Here is an 18640-nt window from a genome sequence, read left to right on the forward strand (position 1 = left end):
TATTAAAGGAAAAACTCCATTCACTATAGAAACAAAACTACAAGACACTCAGAAATAAGCCCAACAAATATTCTAGACCAGTTAAGAAAATCATAAAATAATTAGGTTCATAAAGAAGATCTGAATATGTGGAAATACATATTATGTTCATGTATGGAAAGACCCCGTAGTATAATGATACTAGTCTAAATCCAGTGCTTAGCACACTAGTCCTAAAACTCGTGCGGAAGAATGAAGGGACAAAAATTAAAATTTTGAGGAAGAACAAGTTAAGAGTATTTGTCTTGTCATATTTTAATATTTATTATGTAGTCACAGTAAGTAGCACGGTATTGGTGAAGGTATAAACAAACTGCAACAGAATAGAGTCCTGAAAAAAAACACACATACACACATGATATGTGACTGAGATTGTAATTATCAACCAGTAGAGAAAGAAAAAGCGAATTAAAAAATTATGTTGGGTCAAAACTGGTTATCCATGTGGAAAGAAAAAATTCCATCCTTAGCTCACATCATACCCAAGTTCTCAACAGATTAAAAATCCAAAAATGAGAAGCAAACTTTAAAAGTTCAGAAGAGAATATAGGAGAATATGTTTATGACTTTGAAATAGGAAGGGTTTCTTAAAGAACATTGAGAGTGCAAACCATGAAAAATTAAAATTTTAAAACTTCTGTTTACAAGCATGGAGGTTCCTCAAAAAGTTGAAAATAGAGCTTCCCTATAACCCAGCAATCGCACTATTGGGTATTTACCCTAAAGATAAAAATGTAGTGATCTGAAGGGGCACGTGCACCTGAATGTTTATAGCAGCAATGTCTACAATAGCCAAACTGTGGAAAGAACCTAGATGTCCATCAACAGATGAATGGATAAAACAGATGTGGTATAAATATAGATATATGATGGAATACTATGCAGCCATAAAAAATGAAATCTTGCCATTTGCAATGACATGGATGGAACTAGAGGGTATTATGCTGAGGAAAATAAGTCAATCAGAGAAAGACAATTATATTATCTCCCTTATAGGAGGAATTTGAGAGGCAATGTGGGGAGTTTGGGTGTAGGGAAGGAAAAAATGAAACAAGATGGGATCAGGAGGGAGACAAACCATAAGAGACTCTTAATCTCACAAAACAAACTGAAGGTTGCCGGGGGGAGGGGAGAAGGGAGAGGGTAGTTGAGTTATGGACATTGGGGAGGGTATGTGCTATATGGTAATTAAAAAAAAATCAAAACACCAAACTTCTGTTTATATAAAGACACTATAAAGTTATGGGAAACATGAAAGAATGAATTTGAACTTTTTGACTCACTCAATATACAAACATAAAATGGATCTAATGTAAGAGCTAAAATTATAAAACTCTTAGAAGAAAGCATGGCTTGGGGCGCCTGGGTGGCTCAGTGGGTTGAGGCCTCTGCTTCGGCTCAGGTCATGGTCCCAGGGTCCTGGGATCGAGCCCCGCGTCAGGCTCTCTGCTTGGCAGGGAGCCTGCTTCCTCCTCTCTCTCTGCCTGCTTGTGATCTCTGTCAAATTAAATAAAATCTTAAAAGAAGACGAAGAAGAAGAAGAAGAAAGCATGGCTTAATCTTCACAACCTTGGCTTTGGCAAAGAATTCTTAGATATGACACCCAAAGCATGAGCTACAAAACAAAAAATACATAATCCAGATTTGGGTGCCTATAGGAAGGAGGGAGGTGTCGTTGTTAAAGGGCAACAAGAGAGGGGCACCTGGCTGGCTTAGTGGAGCGTGAGACTTGATCTCGGGTTTGGAGTTTGAGCCTCACGTTGGGTGTAGAGATTACTTTAAAAAAATAAAATTTTAAAAAAGTTTTTCTTAAAAAAAAAGCAGTAAGAGAGATCCCTGTAGTGATAGAAATATTGTACACTTTACATCAGTGTCAATGGCCAGATTGTGATATTGCACTATATTTGTACTATTGCAAAATGTTAGTTACCATGATGGGAGACTGAGTAGTGTGCACACATGAAACTACATGTGAATCTAAATTATCTCAAAAAATACATATTTATACAATAAAATGTTACAGAGTTTAGAATAAATGAATGGAAGAAACCATATTAATACAAATGGATAAATCTTAGACACAACTTTGAATGTAAAGTGCAAATTGCAAAAGAATAAATATGTTACGGTATTTATATAAAGTTTAAAAACATTGCCTTATTGGGGTGCCTGGGTGGCTCAGTGGGTTAAGCCGCTGCCTTCAGCTCAGGTCATGATCTCAGGGTCCTGGGATCGAGTCCCACATCGGGCTCTCTGCTCAGCAGGGAGCCTGCTTCTCTCTCTCTCTCTCTCTCTCTCTCTGCCAGCCTTTCTACCTACCTGTGATCTCTCTCTGTCAAATAAATAAATAAAATCTTTAAAAAAAAAAAAAAACATTGCCTTATTTCTTGATACATGTGTCATTATATAAAAACATACATGGAAATGATAAAATTCAAATTCAGGACAGTGATTTCCTTTGGGGATCAGTAAGGGAGGAGATAAGCTTGTGAAAGGGGGCTCGGGAAGATCAATTACCACAATGGTGTCTTACTTTTTTTTTTTTTAAAGCTGAAACAAGTTTATAAGATAAAGTTGAACTATTTTGAGCCACATGGTGAATATAGTTAGGTTTTTCTCTGTATCTTTCTATGTGTTTGGAATATTCTACGTTTTTAATCATTAATACACAGTTACATATATTGACAATCAGAATTTTATGAATCTTTTAAGTATTGATTTTTAACCTATAAACTAATCATAAAATCTGTTAACTTATACAAGGATTCTTAGAAGTGCTTGCAATTCTATGTATTTATCCTCAAGAATAAAACTGTGATGAGAGGTTGGATTCCTAGTTAGTAGTTAGTTTTTTTCTTTATTGAAACATGCTATTTTAGAATGATAATACTGGGGACCTTTTATTCAGTGCTTACTATGTTCGTGCATAGTAAGCACTTTGCTTAAGATACCTCATTTAATTCCTAAAACAACCCCTTGAAAGTAGGTACTATCCATTTTTCAATGAAGAAACTAGCTTAGTTTATCAAAGCTCATTCAGCTAATAAGTATGGGAATTTGGGTCTCTGTGACTCTAAAGTTATGCTCTTTTTTTTTTTTTTTTAAAGATTTTATTTATTTATTTGACAGAGAGAAATCACAAGTAGATGGAGAGGCAGGCAGAGAGAGAGAGAGAAGCAGGCTCCCTGCTGAGCAGAGAGCCCGATGCGGGACTCGATCCCAGGACCCTGAGATCATGACCTGAGCCGAAGGCAGTGGCTTAACCCACTGAGCCACCCAGGCGCCCTAAAGTTATGCTCTTAAGCCACTTTGCTGTATAGCCTTTACTTTTTGCATATAGTTGTCCTAAAAATTCTGTAGTAAATTAGAGTTAATTGAAAGAGGGGGAGGGCAAACATTTCTAGAGTTCAAGAGTTCAAGAGACCCGTGATAAAGCATCAGATCACATTTTTATTTCTCTTTCCCATCTATTCTGCTCATACCTGACTCCCTTCTGTTAATTATTTTTGGAATGTTACCATCCGTTCTTGTAAAATCTGGAGTGGACTGCAATTTCCAGTGTTACATTATTATAGAAATTTTTAGTTGGGAAAGTAGTTGAAGGAGTTGAAATTGGGAAATGAATCAGGAGTCAGTTCAAGGAATTTAGGATGACTTAGAACTTTATATGCCATATTATATTTTACAAAGTCTAGAACTCAGGTCTTCTGATTTCTGATCTTGTATTGTTATTATTCAGTCTTCCCTTAAAAAAAAGAAAATCTAAGAAACTACATTAAGGGTAATGAACATAAACATCATTTGAGCTGTCAGTCCCTCTTCCTTCTGTACTCCTCCACTAGATGTCCTCTGCCTCTTTCTAGAATTCCCCATCCTAGAAATGAACTCTAGCTAGAATCTAGAGCGCAATTTTCACAAGTTTGTTTTGTTTGTTTTTTAACAAGGAATAGGGCAGAGGATGGCTCCTTCTAAAATCAAGACACTGATGCTCTTTTTCCTCAGGAATCATCAAAACCCATAGATTGTACTCTTTTAGACCTAACCATTCAAATTGTTTAGTTCATTTATGATTGATGATAGTAGAATTTTTGGCAATTTGGATAAACTCTTGTTTAATTGCTTGTGAAAACTATAATAATTTTAGATGATACAGACTGCTACCTTTGGCTTGAAGAATGTGAAAGTAAAAGTCTACCAATAAGAAATAACCATGAGAAAATAAATGTTGGATGCCCCTATTCCAAAGGTTTTACTTTACCTCATTGTTGATATTTGTATTTGTTGTTGTTCCAGCTAAATTTTGTTTTCCAGAACCAAAGTCTTGCCATTCTTATGACCACTTTTGTTGATAATGCTCTACTAGAATCCTTTGAGGAGAGGTGTCATAACCTATAAGGATATCATTATTCATCAGAAAGAACTGATTTACTTATCTCTTCTGGAGAATATTAAACTTGTCCTTAATTAAAATCATAATGGATAGCCATGTAATTTTGTTTGAGGCTTAAAAAGAAGCACATAACTGTGCTAGCTTGGATGTGCCTATAATTTAATCTTTCTGTATTTCTGGCGGTAAGTTATTTAAGTTTTAACTTGGAGAAAGATTATCTATGTTTTACATTCTTTATTTTCTAAGGAACTGGCCTTTGATCCATACGAATCATACGCTCGCGATATCTTACGGCCTGGTTTTCACGATCGTTTCCTTAGTCAGTTATCAAAGCCTGGAGCAGCACTCTATTTACAGGTACAGTAATTTTTAAATCAAGATATATGATGTCTGAAAAGTAAACTTTAAAAAAAATTAATTACTTTGTTTTTTAGTCAATAGGCGAAGGCTTCAAAGAAGCTGTTCAGTATGTTCTGCCCAGGCTACTTCTAGCCCCCGTTTACCACTGTCTGCATTACTTTGAACTTTTGAAGGTAAGAAAACTCTTACTGCTACTTAGAAAACATTCAGATGTGATACAGCTTCTTTTTACCAATTTAGTTGTGCGTTATTATGTTAGCACCCGAGAACATTAATCTATATCTAATTGTTTTTTCTAGTTAAGAATAAAATGTAAAGGAGTCTGCAAAAGAGTACCATATTTTCTCTAGTTTTACTAGTGATTTTTTGAGCAATTATCAGATATTTTTATCTTGTGCCCTTTTGCTTACGTAGCCAGTTGTTTAGAAACAGTCTTGGGTTTCTGCATCCATATCTCCATTTTCGGACCTCAGCAGATTGATTCAGGCACTTAGCTAAGGGACCCAATGTAGAGAGAAGACCAAAGTAATGGAGACTATTAATCACCTAGTTTTCATCACTCAAGTTTAGAACTATCTCTATACAACAGCTTCACATTACCTTAGAAACAGTGAATTGTGTATAATCCCAGTAAAAATTCCTTATTCAGTCACAGTTCAAAATATACAATTTAAGAAGCACTGTCTGAAAGGAAAGGATTTTGAGTTTTTTCCCCCTCTTCCTTTTACACACTGAAATTAAGGAAAAAGGGACACTTAGCCTGTATAAGTTATAATTCATTGGTATAACTTAAAGTGATTTACTTTTCTGGTGTCTGGGTGGCTCAGTCGTAAGCACTTGCCTTTGGCTCAGGTCATGATCCCAGGGTCCTGGGATCGAGCCCTGTGTTGGGCTCTCTCCTCAGTGGGAAGCCTGCTTCTCCTTCTCCCACTCCCCTTGCTTGTGTTCCCTCTCTTGCTGTGTCTCTTGTCTGTCAAATAAATAAAATCTTAAAAGAAAAAAAAGTCATTTACTTTTAAATTTCTTATGTAAACATCTAATGATATCTTCTTTGGACTATGGATAATATGTCCTAAAAAACATCAGGGTTTTTTTTCAAAAATTTACAATAAGGGATGAAATAATAGAGATACTCTGTTTACCCTTAATGGACTAGCCCCAAAGAGACAAAATAAGACATGGGTTAATATTATTATTTCTTTAGCTTTTAAAAGAATGTTTTCTTCATTAAAGAAAAATTCTATTTAATATTACGATTTTGTTACGGAAAATTTATTAGTAGAAATTATATTTACAGTTTGCAGAAGTACATGCTGAAATGGGCTCTCTATAATGAATCAGTGAATGATGTCCCACTCTTTTTACATTGTAGTGATTTGGACCTTAGATTCTCAAGTAGGAATGTTTGAACTAGGGAAGGACCAAGGGAGGTAAAGGATTTAATCACCAAGCAGAATTACAGAGCTCTTAACTCTCCATTCTAGACTGAAAACAGCATACCATTTAAGGTCTTTGGTAATATAGAATGATTATTTTAAGAGGATAATCAAGAGGAAGCATTTGTTATACAAAACCATTCTTTACAAAGAATTCATTATGACAAACCATAGTCCTAAACAGGATATTTGCAAACAAGTTTGTTACATAGAATCCTTGTTCGTAATAGTTTATGTGATAATGGGATTTTAACCTGAGACTGTAATGAAATTCTGAAGCATTAAAAGCCAGATGAAACCCAGAAGCATTTTTTAATTTATAAATAAGAACAAGAAGCTCTGATGAAGGTTGAAAAGGCTGTAAAATCTAATCATCTTAATAATATAAGTAATTATTTACTCCCCCAAGTACAGGCAATTAAAAATGTTTTAAATTGTTAAGTTGTGATAATGGAGTTTTTAAATTAAGACATCATTCAGGAATTTAAAAGATTTCTATTGGTTTAAGCATATGTATCCCTAGTTCATCTTACTGCCTAAGGTTCCACTGCAGAATTGCAGTATATTGAGTGGGAAACCTTGCCTAGTTAATCCCATGGACTGTGATCCCTCCTTTTTATTCTGCATCCCGTCAGTACTAATGTATTATTTGTACTTATTTTCAATTTATATTTGTTGGTGTGTTGCTTAATTAAATAGTTTCATTGAGCAGTATTTTCAAGGAATATTCTTTGAGATGCTAGTCCCATGAGATATTCTAAATAAAAAGTTGTGGGGAGGGATGTGCAGTGGTCAGATATGTTGGAGAAAGACTACATCCTTAATTATATACTCCTAGAAATTTTCAAAATATGTTAGAATATTTGGACTTTGTAAAATTGTGCAGTGAAGCAATCTAATGGTTTTCTAGAGTTTCCCAAATTAGATGAACCATGAAACCCTTCTATATTTTTGTTTTATGTTTGTTGAAGTATAATTAACACACAGTGTTGTATTAGTTTCGGGTGTATATTATAATGATTCAGTGATTCTGTACATTACTTAATGCTCCTCGAGAGAGGGTACTCTTAATCCTTAAACTACTTCAGGGGTTTCTCACCTCCCTTCCCTCTGGCAACCATCAGTTTGTTCTCTGTATTTAAATTTGTTTTTTTGTTTGTCCTCTTTTTTTCTTTGTTGTTCATTTGTTTTTTTCTTAAATTCCACATATGAGTGAAATCATGTGGTATTGGTCTTTCTCTCATTGACTTATTTCATCTAGCATTACATTGCAGGTCCATCCATATTGTTACAAATGGCAAAATCTCGTTCTTTTTTATGAACGGATAATATTCCATTGTATGTGTACACCACATCTTCTTTATTCATCTATTGGTAGATACTTGGGCTGCTTCCATAATTTGGCTATTGTAAATAATGCTGTAATAAATGGAGTGTGTATATCTTTTCAAATTTTTATGTTCCTTAGGTAAATACCCAGTAGTGGAATTACAGGATCACATTTTTAATTTTTTTTTTTTTAATTTTATTTATTTATTTGACAGACAGAGATCACAAGTAGGCAGAGAGGCAGGCAGAGAGAGAGGAGGAAGCAGGCTCCCTGCTGAGCAGAGAGCCCGATGCGGGGCTCGATCCCAGGACCCTGGGATCATGACCTGAGCTGAAGGCAGAGGCTTTAACCCACTGAGCCACCCAGGCGCCCCAACATTTTTAATTTTTTGAGGAACCTCCAAGTATGGAGGTTTTTTCGTAGTGTCTGACTAATTTACATTCTCACCAACAGCACATGAGGGTTCCTTTTTCTCCACATCCTCACAAGCACTTGTTATTTCTTGTGTTTTTTATTTTAGCCACTTTGATTAAGTAGAAGGTGATATCTCATTGTAGTTTTGATTTGTGTTTCCCTGATGATTAGTGATGTTGAGCATCTTTTCGTGTGCTCTGTTGGACATCTGTATGTTGTCTTTGGAGAAATGTCTGTTCATGTCCTCTACCCATTTTTTAATTGGATTACTTGTGGGTTTTGGCATTGAGTTGTATATAGGGTTTTTTGTTTTTATTTTTGTTTTTTTAAAAGATTTTATTTATTTATTTGTCAGAAAGAGAGAGCACAAGGGGGGGGTAGTAGGCAGAGGTAGAGGGAGAAAAAGGTTCCCCACTGAGCAAGGAGCCCAATGCAGGACTCGATTCCAGGACCCTGGGGTCATGACTTGAGCCAAAGGCAGATGCTTAACTGACAGAGCCACCCAGGGGTCCCTAAGTTTGTTTATTATATATCATGGATAGTGACCTCTTATTGGATCTATCATTTGCAATTATCTCCCATGCAATAGGGAGCCTTCTTATTTTTCTTGTTTGTTTCCTTCACTTTGCAAAAGCTTTTTATTTTGGTATAGACCCAAAGTTTAATTTTGCTTATTTTCCTTGCCTGAGGAGATATGTCTAGAAAAATGTTCCTATAGCCAATATCAAAGAAATGAATGCCTGTTTTCTTCTAGGAGTTTTATGGTTTCAAGTCACACATTTAGGTCTTTCATCCATTTGGAGTTTATTTTTCTGTATGGTACAAGAAAGTGGTCCAGTTTCATTCTTTTGTATGTAACTGTCCAGTGTTCCCAGCACCACTTGTTGAAGAGAATGTCTTTTACCCATTGCATAGTCTTGCTTTCTTTGTTGCAGATTAAATGACCATAAAGATGGGGTTTATTTCTGGGGTCTCTATTTAGTTCTTTCGATCTATGTGTCTGTTTTTGTGCCAGTGCCATACTGTTTTGATTACTATAGCTTTATAATGGGGATTTTGATACATCCAGCTTTGTTGTTCTATCTCAAGATTGCTTTGGCTATTCAGTGTCTTGTGTAGTTTCATACAAATTTTAGTATTATTTGTCTAGTTCCATAAAAAAATGTTAGTGTTTTGATAGGGATTATGTTAAATCTGTAGATTGCTTTGGGTAGTATGGACATTTTAACAGTATTGATTTTTCTAATCCATGAGTGTGGAATATTTATGTCTTTCCATTTGTTTGTGTCCTCTGAGTTTCTTTTATCAGTGTTTTATAGTTTTTGGAGTACAGATCTTTCACCTCCTAGGTTTAATTTATTTCTAGGTACTTTGTTATTTTTGGTGCAATTGTAAATTGGATTGTTTTCTTACATTGTCTTTCTGCTACTTCATTGCTAGCATATAAAAATGTAACAGATTTCTGTATATTAATTATGTATCCTGAGACCTTACTGAATTCATTTACCAGTTCTAGTTGGTTTTTGTTTTTGTTTTGTTTTGTTTTGGTGGAGTTGCAGGCATAAAACCCTTTTAAAACAATACATTTCTGGGGCATCTGGGTGGCGCAGTCAGTTAAGCATCCAACTTATGGTTTTGGTTCAGATCGTGATCTCACGGTTGTGAGATTGGCCTGGTGTCAGGCTCTACACCCAGTGTAAAGTCCGCTTGGGAGTCTCTCTCCCTCTCTCTCTCCCCCTACTCTATCTTTGTATGTGTGCTCACTCATTCTTTACTTTAAAGATTTAAAGTAAATTTACTTTAAAGATTTAAAGTAAATCTTTAAAACATAATACATTTCTGGAAGTTACTTTGTTCCCTATATTTCACTAACACTGCCTTAGTCCAGCCTCACCCCCTGCCCCCATGCCCCCCTCCTCCCTGCATGTCTTGCAGGGACTACTGTAGTGGCTTCCTATATGGCCTTTATGCCTCATGGAACCTTTAGTTTTAAAAGTGCAGTTGTGGGGCGCCTGGGTGGCCAGTGGGTTAAGCCTCTGCTGCCTTCGGCTCAGGTCATGATCCCGAGGTCCTGGGATCGAGTCCCGAATCGGGCTCTGCTCAGCGGGGAGCCTGCTTCCCTTCCTCTCTCTCTGCCTGCCTCTCGGCCTACTTGTGATCTCTCTCTGTCAAATAAATAAAATAAAATAAAATTTTTAAAAAGTGCAGTTGGTTCCCTATCAGCTTTCCCCAAAGTCTAAATTCTTTAGCCTCTTTCTAGCTCGTCTCAATACCTAGTCTTTCCCACCTTGTGCTTTACCCATAAGAAAATTTTTAGCAGCCTTGGATATATCAGACCTGTTCAGAATTCCACTTTGCTTTTGTTCCTGTTTCCTGGACTTTTTCTTCTATTTCTGCCATCCCCTTTCATCTGAGAAATTCCTACTTGTCAAAGAGTTTGTTCAAATCTTGGTTTCTTGGTCAAGTTTCCCTTGGTTCCCTAGGCTGATCCTTTTACTGAGTTCCCTCTCATCATACTGCCTCATAGAACTTGTCCCGTTTTTGTCCACCTTGTTTTAGACTGTGCTCCACACAGAGTGGATGTGAGCCCTGAGTAGCTTTGAATTTTCATGCCTAGTAGTGTCTGGCTCTTAGACAATAAATACTTGTTAAAAAAAAATGGCAAAAATAATAATTTTCTTAGAATTCCTATAAATGTCTTACATTTTCGAAGAAGCTTAACTATAAATTGTATATAATGAAACTAATTTTGGAAACTTAGAATTTTTCAATAAGGTTTATTTATTTATTTATTTATTTATTAGAAGTTGAGCTCATGAGCAGGGGCAAGGAATAGACGGAGAAGGAGAGAATCTGGGACCCCTGTGTGGCACAGTTGGTTCAGCGTCCAACTCTTGGTTTTGGCTCGGATTGTGATTTCATGGTGTTGAGATCAAGCCCCTCATCAGACTCCATGCTCAGCACAGTCTGCTAAAGTTTCTTACACTCTCTCACTCTTCCCCTCTCCCCTGCCCTATGCTTGCTCATGTGCACTCTCTGTAAAATAAATACATCTTTTAAAAAAATAAAGAGAAGAAGGAGAGAATCTCTAGCAACTCCCTGCTGAGCACAGAGCCTGATGCAGGGCTCAATCCCATGACCCTAAGATCACGATCTGAGCCAAAATCAACAGTCGGACGCTTAACAGACTGAACCACCCAGGTGCCCTGGAAATTTAGAATTCTTTAAACTTTATAAATTCAGAAAGTAAAAGTTTAGTTAAGTAATTAAGACTTGAATACTACTGAAACTGAAAAATAATACTCTTTTTTCTATGTGAAGTTTGATTTGCTTTATTAAACAAATTTAGAGCTGTTACTTGGGACTGTGTAAATATGTTGACCATATAATCTAAGGAAAAGTAAGTTCCCCTCAGTTAAAAAAAAAAACTGGGTTCAGATCTATACCATTATACGTACATTAGTATCTTCATTTCCTAGGGTTTCCAGAGCAAAGTACTACAGACTGCATGGCTTAAAAACAACAAAAATTTGTACTTTCATGGTTTTGGATACTAGAAATTCAAAATTAGGGTATCAGCAGAGCCACAGTCCCTTTAAAGACTTTAGAGCAGAATCCTGTCTCTTAGCTTCTGGTGAATCCTAGCAGTCCTCGGTAGCTCTTGATGCCATTGCTTCATTCCTTCCCTCCTCTTCACATGGCTTTTCCCGCAGCTCTCTGTTCTTCTTTTATCTCTGCATCCAAGTCTCTTCCTTTCTCCTACGCAGCAGATGCCGAGTCAACAGGTATAGGGCCCACCCTAATCCAGTCTGACCTTATCTCAACCTGATTATATCTGCAAAGACCCAGTTTTCAAATAAGATCACATTCGCAGGCACCAGAGGTTAGAACTTGAATATAGTTCAACCCATTACAATTAGTTTTTGGTATGCTATAGAATTATATTCATTTTTGGTTTTCTGATTTTCCAGTATATAATGTCTTTCTTAAACCAATATATACATATATTGTTTTTATTAACCCAATTTAAGTATAATTTCATACTGATCATAGACTTACAATTAATTTTAGTCACAAAAATCTAGTGAAAAGCCAACAGACTTGTGGCAGGATGGGCTATAGCCAGGTAAAAATGGACAGGAATTCAAAATTACTAACATAATCATCTGAATTAGACTAAGTGTATGTAATTGGGTTTGGGGTTATCATGTATGCTTTGTCTTAAATGAAAAAATAGAAAATTTAACACTTAAAATCTCTATACCTTTCTTAGGTTTTATTGGTAATAAAAAGTACAAGATTAGCAAAATAATTGAGAGAAAACATGTCCGGGTTTAATTTTAACACATCATAACAACCATGTGTTTTTAAGTAAGATTAAATTGAGGACCAACAGAATAGTAAGTATTGTAGTTGATGTTATTTCATTATAACATTGCAGTGTTTATCTTGGTCACAAGCTTTATTTTAGAAAATAAGAACACTAACAACTTTAATCTGGAGACTCATGTGGTTAGATTCTTTCTCTGTATTAAAATTTAAAATTTGGAGTATCTTGCTGGCTCAGTTGATAGAGCATGTGACTCTTGATCTTTTTTTGAGCCCCATGTTGGGTATAGAGATTAAAATAAAATATTTAAAAAGAAATTTTTAAAAACTTAACATTAAGGGCACCTGGGTGGCTCAGTGGGTTAAAGCCTCTGCCTTCGGCTCAGGTCATGATGTCAGGGTCCTGGGATTGAGCCCTGCATCGGGCTCTCTGCTCAGCGGGGAGCCTGCTTCCCCCTCTCTCTCTGCCTGCCTCTCTGTCTACTTGTGATCTCTCTCTGTCAAATAAATAAATAAAATCTTTAAAATAAAATAAAATAAAATATTTAAAAAGAAATTTAAAAAAATTTAACATTAAGGGCACCTGGGTGGCTCAGTGGGTTAAAGCCTCTGCCCTCAGCTCGGGTCATGATCTCGGGGTCCTGAGATCAAGCCCCATGTCGGGCTCTCTGCTCAGTGAGGAACCTGCTTCCTACTCTCTCTCTCTGCCTGCCTCTCTGCCTGCTTGTGATTTCTGTCTGTCAAATAAATAAAATCTTAAAAAAAATTTTAACATTAAATTTTCTAATATTCCTAGATTTTTACATAGCAGACTCATTTGAAGATTGACCCTTTTTCCCCTTAAGATTGCAAATATTACAAAAATATTACAAAAATTGTAGCCACAAATGTTTAAGTACTAGAATTGTGGGAAAGGATTACAGATAAAATCTTAGGACTGAATGGTACAGTGAGTGGAAAATTTAGGATAAAAAATTGAGAAATGTTAAAATTAAGAGATTTTTATCCCCCCAAATTAAAAAAAAAAAAGCTGAACAAGGGGCACCTGGGTGGCTCAGTGGGTTAAAGCCTCTGCCTTCAGCTCAGGTCATGATCCCAGGGTCCTGGAATCGAGCCCTGCCTTGGGCTCTCTGCTCAGCGGGGAACCTGCTTCTCTTCCTCTCTCTCTTCCTGCCTCTCTGCCTTCTTGTGATCTCTGTCTGTCAAATAACTAAATAAAATCTTTAAAAAAAAAAAATGTGCTGAAGAAGGGGCATCTGGGTAGCTCAGATGGTTAAACGTCTGCCTTCAGCTCAGGTCATGATCCTAGGGTTCTGGGATCGAGCCCCACATCTGGCTCCCTGCTTGGTAGAAAACCTGCTTCTCCCTTTCCTTCTACTGATCCCCTTGCTTGTGCTTTGTCAAATAAAAAAATTTTTTTAATGCTACACAAAACAAATTGGAAGAGCGAAATATAAATTGTGCTACATCATACACTTTGAACACCCACTAGTGGCCTTCACATAGTGTGCCAAAAGCTCTTTGTAAAGAGGGCTGCCCTGCAAACCCCTACTACAAACCCGTTGTATACATTTGTTAATGGCTTTGATTTGGTGCTTTTCCAGTTTGGGAGCTGGACGGAATCAAACATCTACACTAGATCATTTTTTATCTAATTTTTTTTTCATGTTTTGCATCTGGTTTAACTGCTCTGTGCTTCAGACTTTTTTTTTAAGATTTTGTTTATTTATTTGACAGACATAGCAAGAGCAGGAATACAAGCAGAGGGAGTGGCAGAGGGAGAAGCAGTCTTCCCGCTGAGTAAGGAGTCCAGTGCGATTCGATCCTAGGATGGTGGGATCATGACCTGAGTCTAAGACAGATGGTTAAAGACTAAGCCACCCACGCGCCCCCACACTTTTTTTTTGTACTGCCACGAGTTGATGACTTAATACCAGCAATAAGAGAAGACTTAGCGTAGATTCTGTCATAAAAATAAGCCCAATGGAGGTCTCTTTAAGCTTCCATTCCATTGAACTAGATTTCTAAATTTGGAAATTCTTATCCAAAACCCGTGGACTTAGAGCAGTGAGCTTAAATGGTATTCCATCTGACTGTAGACATCAAATGTCTGAAGTTAAACATAAGATAGTGTAATTCAGTAGCCATTGTAACAAGAAACAGTAAACAGCTGACTGCTGTACTATTCTAATTTTAAATTTTAAATCAACTAAACTGTGAGGTGCATTTATAATTTTGGTAATCTTCTCTCTGCTAAAAACAGGGAGATGGTTTTTTTAAAGTATCTTATTTTCATAAATGAGTGTTATGTCTAATCCTTTCTAGGGTTGATATCCTGTTTAAAGTTTCAGACTCCTTTCCACACTTCAGATTTTAACTTGCTTTTACATTATGCTTGCATATTTCTGCCATTTTTTATTTCACTTCCCTTCCTTCTGGAGCTCCAGTTGCGTGTGTGTTGAACTACTTTGTGTTGTCCCACAGATCCATAAGACTGTTCATTATTCTTTAATCTTATCCTTCCTTGTTCTTCAAATTAGTATTTTATTAATCTGTCAATTGAACTATTAGTTATTATCTTGCTTACTATAGAATTTCCATTTGGATTTTGTTTTATAGTTTCCACAGACTCCCTATCTGTCCACTCAGTAAGACCATGTTTTCCTTTAATTCTTTGAATATGATCATAAAAGCCACTTTGAAGCCCTTCTTAAATTCAGCATCTGGGCCCACTTGGAGTCATTTTCTATTAACTGACTTTTTTCCCCCTGAACATGGGTCACATTTCCCTGTTGTTTGCTCATTAACAATTCTGGATTCTATTGTGTGGAGGATTGTTGGGTTTCTTGTTTTTGGAATATTGGTTTTTTACTTTAGTATGCAGTTAACTTTCCTGGATTCAGCTTCAAATTGATCTCTTCTGTATTATGAAGCAACTGGTATCTCTCTTCACTTTCTAGGATTTCCATATGTAGCTTTTTTAGCTGATTCTCTTGGGTCTCCCTTACATGTGTATGATTTGGCAGTCAGACAAGTATTTGGGCAGGGATTAGTTCAGATTTGGGGGCACGGTCTCTGTGGTTTCCTTATGCCCGGAGATTTCCCTCTTAATTTCCAGCTACTCTGTCAGCTTTAGGCTTTATCCCCTGGTACTTGAAACCAGTAAGTCTTCAGCTTTCTGCTACCTGAGCTTTGTACATTTGGGGACTAAACTCCGTTCTTAAAGAGCCTCAGAACTCATCCATTAGAGCTTTCACGAGAAGATTCTACTTTCACAAGTAGATTCCTCTTTGGTCTCTGCCTGCTCTTTTGCCTCCTGTGGGTCTTCCCGTGCATCAGCCAGGTACTTGGAGAAGTTTATTTTCAGATTTTGGATGTCAACACTTCTGCAGTTCATTCATTTCCAGATTTCCCCCTTAAATTTCCTCCTAAACTGTGCTCTTTGATCTCTAGCCTGTAGAGGCTCTCTTCCTCTCACTCCTCCCCACGGTGTATGTTGCTCTGAGAGGTTGGGGAAAGCCTTAATCTTGCAAGTGTATACACTTGGGAGTTGTAGCTTTTCAAGAGTAATTGCTGCTGCTGGTTTATGCTTTCTTCTAGATGTTTTCCAGTGCCTACAAATAGTTATTTTTACATTTTGTCCAGATTATATAATTGTTATCTGTGGGAGGGCTCTCAAGACTTCTTAACTTCATTGCCATTACTGGAAATTCTTGCATTTTTATGAAGCTTTTCTGCAGTATTGGTTATGACTGTGATGTTTACAGCAGTAGGAGGGGAAACAGTGAAGGGCAAGTATTTGCTAATTTCATTCCAAATGGCACTTGATGGGCTTTCCCCTGTAGATATGCCCTTTTGATTTTTTTTTTTTTTTCCCACTCGGGTCCTATTAATACTCTAAATATACAGGGGACCATACTTAATTATCTAAATAAAATATGTAACTTTCTCAAAAACTTTGAGAATTTTGCATTTCTTTCCTAACAGTGAATTATAAGTCATGTTACAATTTATATTTTAAGATTTCATTTTTATATTGGCTAATTTAATAAAGGTATTATATGATTTACAATAATGGAAAAGCTGTACTATTTGTACTGTTAAGTTTATACTGTTTATACTACAAATTTACACTATTTATTCCATTTCCCTTGGGGGAAAATGAGGGTTTAGGCTGATTAAGTAAAAGAAGATCAAATTTTGTTAATATAACATCACTTACTGGTTGAAATTTTGTGTATTTTAAAAAAATTATCTGTATATATAAAATCCCTACTGATAAAACAACTTTTGAGGGGAAAGGAACTGATTATGAAGTGTACTTTTAAACTTAAATAGCATGAGTAATTGAAGTCTGCAATTTCTAAATCTCATTTTAGTTATGAATTGCATCTTTTTCCACCCATACTTTCTAGTTGTGCTGCTACTGTAAAAGAATAATTGAGGATTATTGCCTTTCTTGTGCTCAGCCTTTAAAGGGATGTGTAAATTATGAGATAGCAAAGAGTCAGGAGCAGTTGGCTTAATTCATTGGTTTTTGGAATAATTTGGGTAGTATTCCATACATTTGTTTACAGAACTAGTAAATTAAATTTACCAGTTGACCATGTATTTTCTACTTTGTAATCTGTTCTTAGCATCTTATCAAAGAGTATATAGGTAACCATTCCGTGGTCAAAACACAGTCCCCATCTTTGCTTGTGTTTTCCCATTCTGTGATAAGCTCTTTATATATGTGTGTGCATATATATATGCACACACACAATATTTAAGATAAAAACAAATGTTTATTCCATGTCCCAAACATTAGACAATTATATATTTCTTGATTATATATTTTGTCATCCTGTGCATTGCAATGTACCTATTTGAATGGAATAGGTTTTATTTGTTAAGTATTTTTTTAATAGGCATTTCTAAGTTATATCAGTTTTTTAGGTAGTGTATTGAAAAGGTTCTTGAACTGAGAAATCTTGGGTTTTGCCTGTCACCACCATCAAGTGCATGGCAGTTTCTTCATTTTATAGAATCTCATGTTGGAAAAATTAATTTCTAGATATAAAAACATGAATTCAAAGGTTTTGTGTTTTTTAAACAAAAGGAAGCCCTTATATGTTGTGAATTAGGTAAACTCTTTGCCACTGCTTTGTTTCTGTAGCAACAAAGAGCCACCGCTTTCTTGGCAGTTAGCTTCAATTATTCAGCACCAGTGCCTGGTTTATATCAGCTATGTTAAGCAAAAGTGCTTATGAGAAAGGTCATTAATTACATTGAAATTTATTTTAGATGCTCAGGTAATGCTATGAAGGTAAAAATTGCATTTAAAAATTACTCCATTAGTAGAGTCTTACGGGTTTGACATAGACTTTGGGTTTGTGGGTTTAAAGTGTATTAACAATACTTTCAAGATACTGGTATATTCTATATGTGAAATGTTATAGTTAAATAGTAGATAAATGACCAAAAGCTTTAAACATTTTTAGAATAGAAAATCAAATGTGTGTCTCAGTGGATTGGTTACTTTCATGCTCTTTTTACATGTGCTAAAACTGTGTGTTTTTGTGTGATGTTAGGTATGTTTGCCTGAATTAATATAAAAAAATAAAAGGATAAATATGAAGGATTCAGTATTCTGCCACCTCTTGGTGCCAGCTCGTTAAGATTAAAAACTTACCTTATGTTCTACTGACTCTGGAGGAATTACATTCTGAAAGAACTCAGTGAAATAGTTTTTAGTGGTGCTTTTGGTACACCGCATACAGTTTTGTCCTTTCTTAATGAACATTGCTTTCAGTGTGAGATTGTTGCGTTGGAAGCCTAAACTCAGTAAGGTTAATGGTTAGGTTTTGTCACCCGAAATTCTGCCATATAAGATGCAAGTAGTTCTAGAATGATAGGAATGGAGAGTGTTTTGAGAGAATGCCCAAAGCCCAGCCTTCAGCCTATCCGTAATATCCATTAAGTAAAAACCTAATAGCTTCCTTTTTATGAACAGTTGGCCATTGACTTCCTTTAATCTAGCTGGCCATAGTGAAGAGCAAAACTAATGAGTAAATGATATCTCGTATTTTTTTAATATATATAAAAGTTTTTTTTATCCTTTGAGAAAAAAATATTTTTCCCCCTTTCTGGGAGATTATCTTGAAACACAGTTAACACAATTAAGACTACAAAGTGCAGATGGTCCTTTTTGTTGAAAGTATGGTGAGGTTTTAGTATCCAAAATTTGGATGATAAAACTGAGCATTAAATAGACATCACAATATGGTATTTACTTCTTCTGGAATACCTGAGCATTTATGATATTTTAAGCAAATTATTTTTATAAAAATGGTTGAGGCT

General features: G+C 35.9%; 1 protein-coding gene across 2 annotated transcripts in view; it reads left to right on the forward strand.

The window, feature by feature from the left end:
• SOS1 (SOS Ras/Rac guanine nucleotide exchange factor 1) overlaps positions 1 to 18640 on the forward strand; it is a 145492-nt gene that overhangs the window by 81004 nt on the left and 45848 nt on the right. For both annotated transcript variants that reach the window (XM_059188529.1, XM_059188530.1), the window contains exons 7-8: positions 4676 to 4786; positions 4864 to 4962. In XM_059188529.1, the coding sequence (XP_059044512.1) occupies positions 4676 to 4786; positions 4864 to 4962 (210 nt within the window). The remainder of the gene's footprint in view (positions 1 to 4675; positions 4787 to 4863; positions 4963 to 18640) is intronic.

Source organism: Mustela lutreola, chromosome 9 (genome assembly GCF_030435805.1).
Source record: "Mustela lutreola isolate mMusLut2 chromosome 9, mMusLut2.pri, whole genome shotgun sequence".
NCBI classification, from domain to species: Eukaryota; Metazoa; Chordata; class Mammalia; order Carnivora; family Mustelidae; genus Mustela; species Mustela lutreola.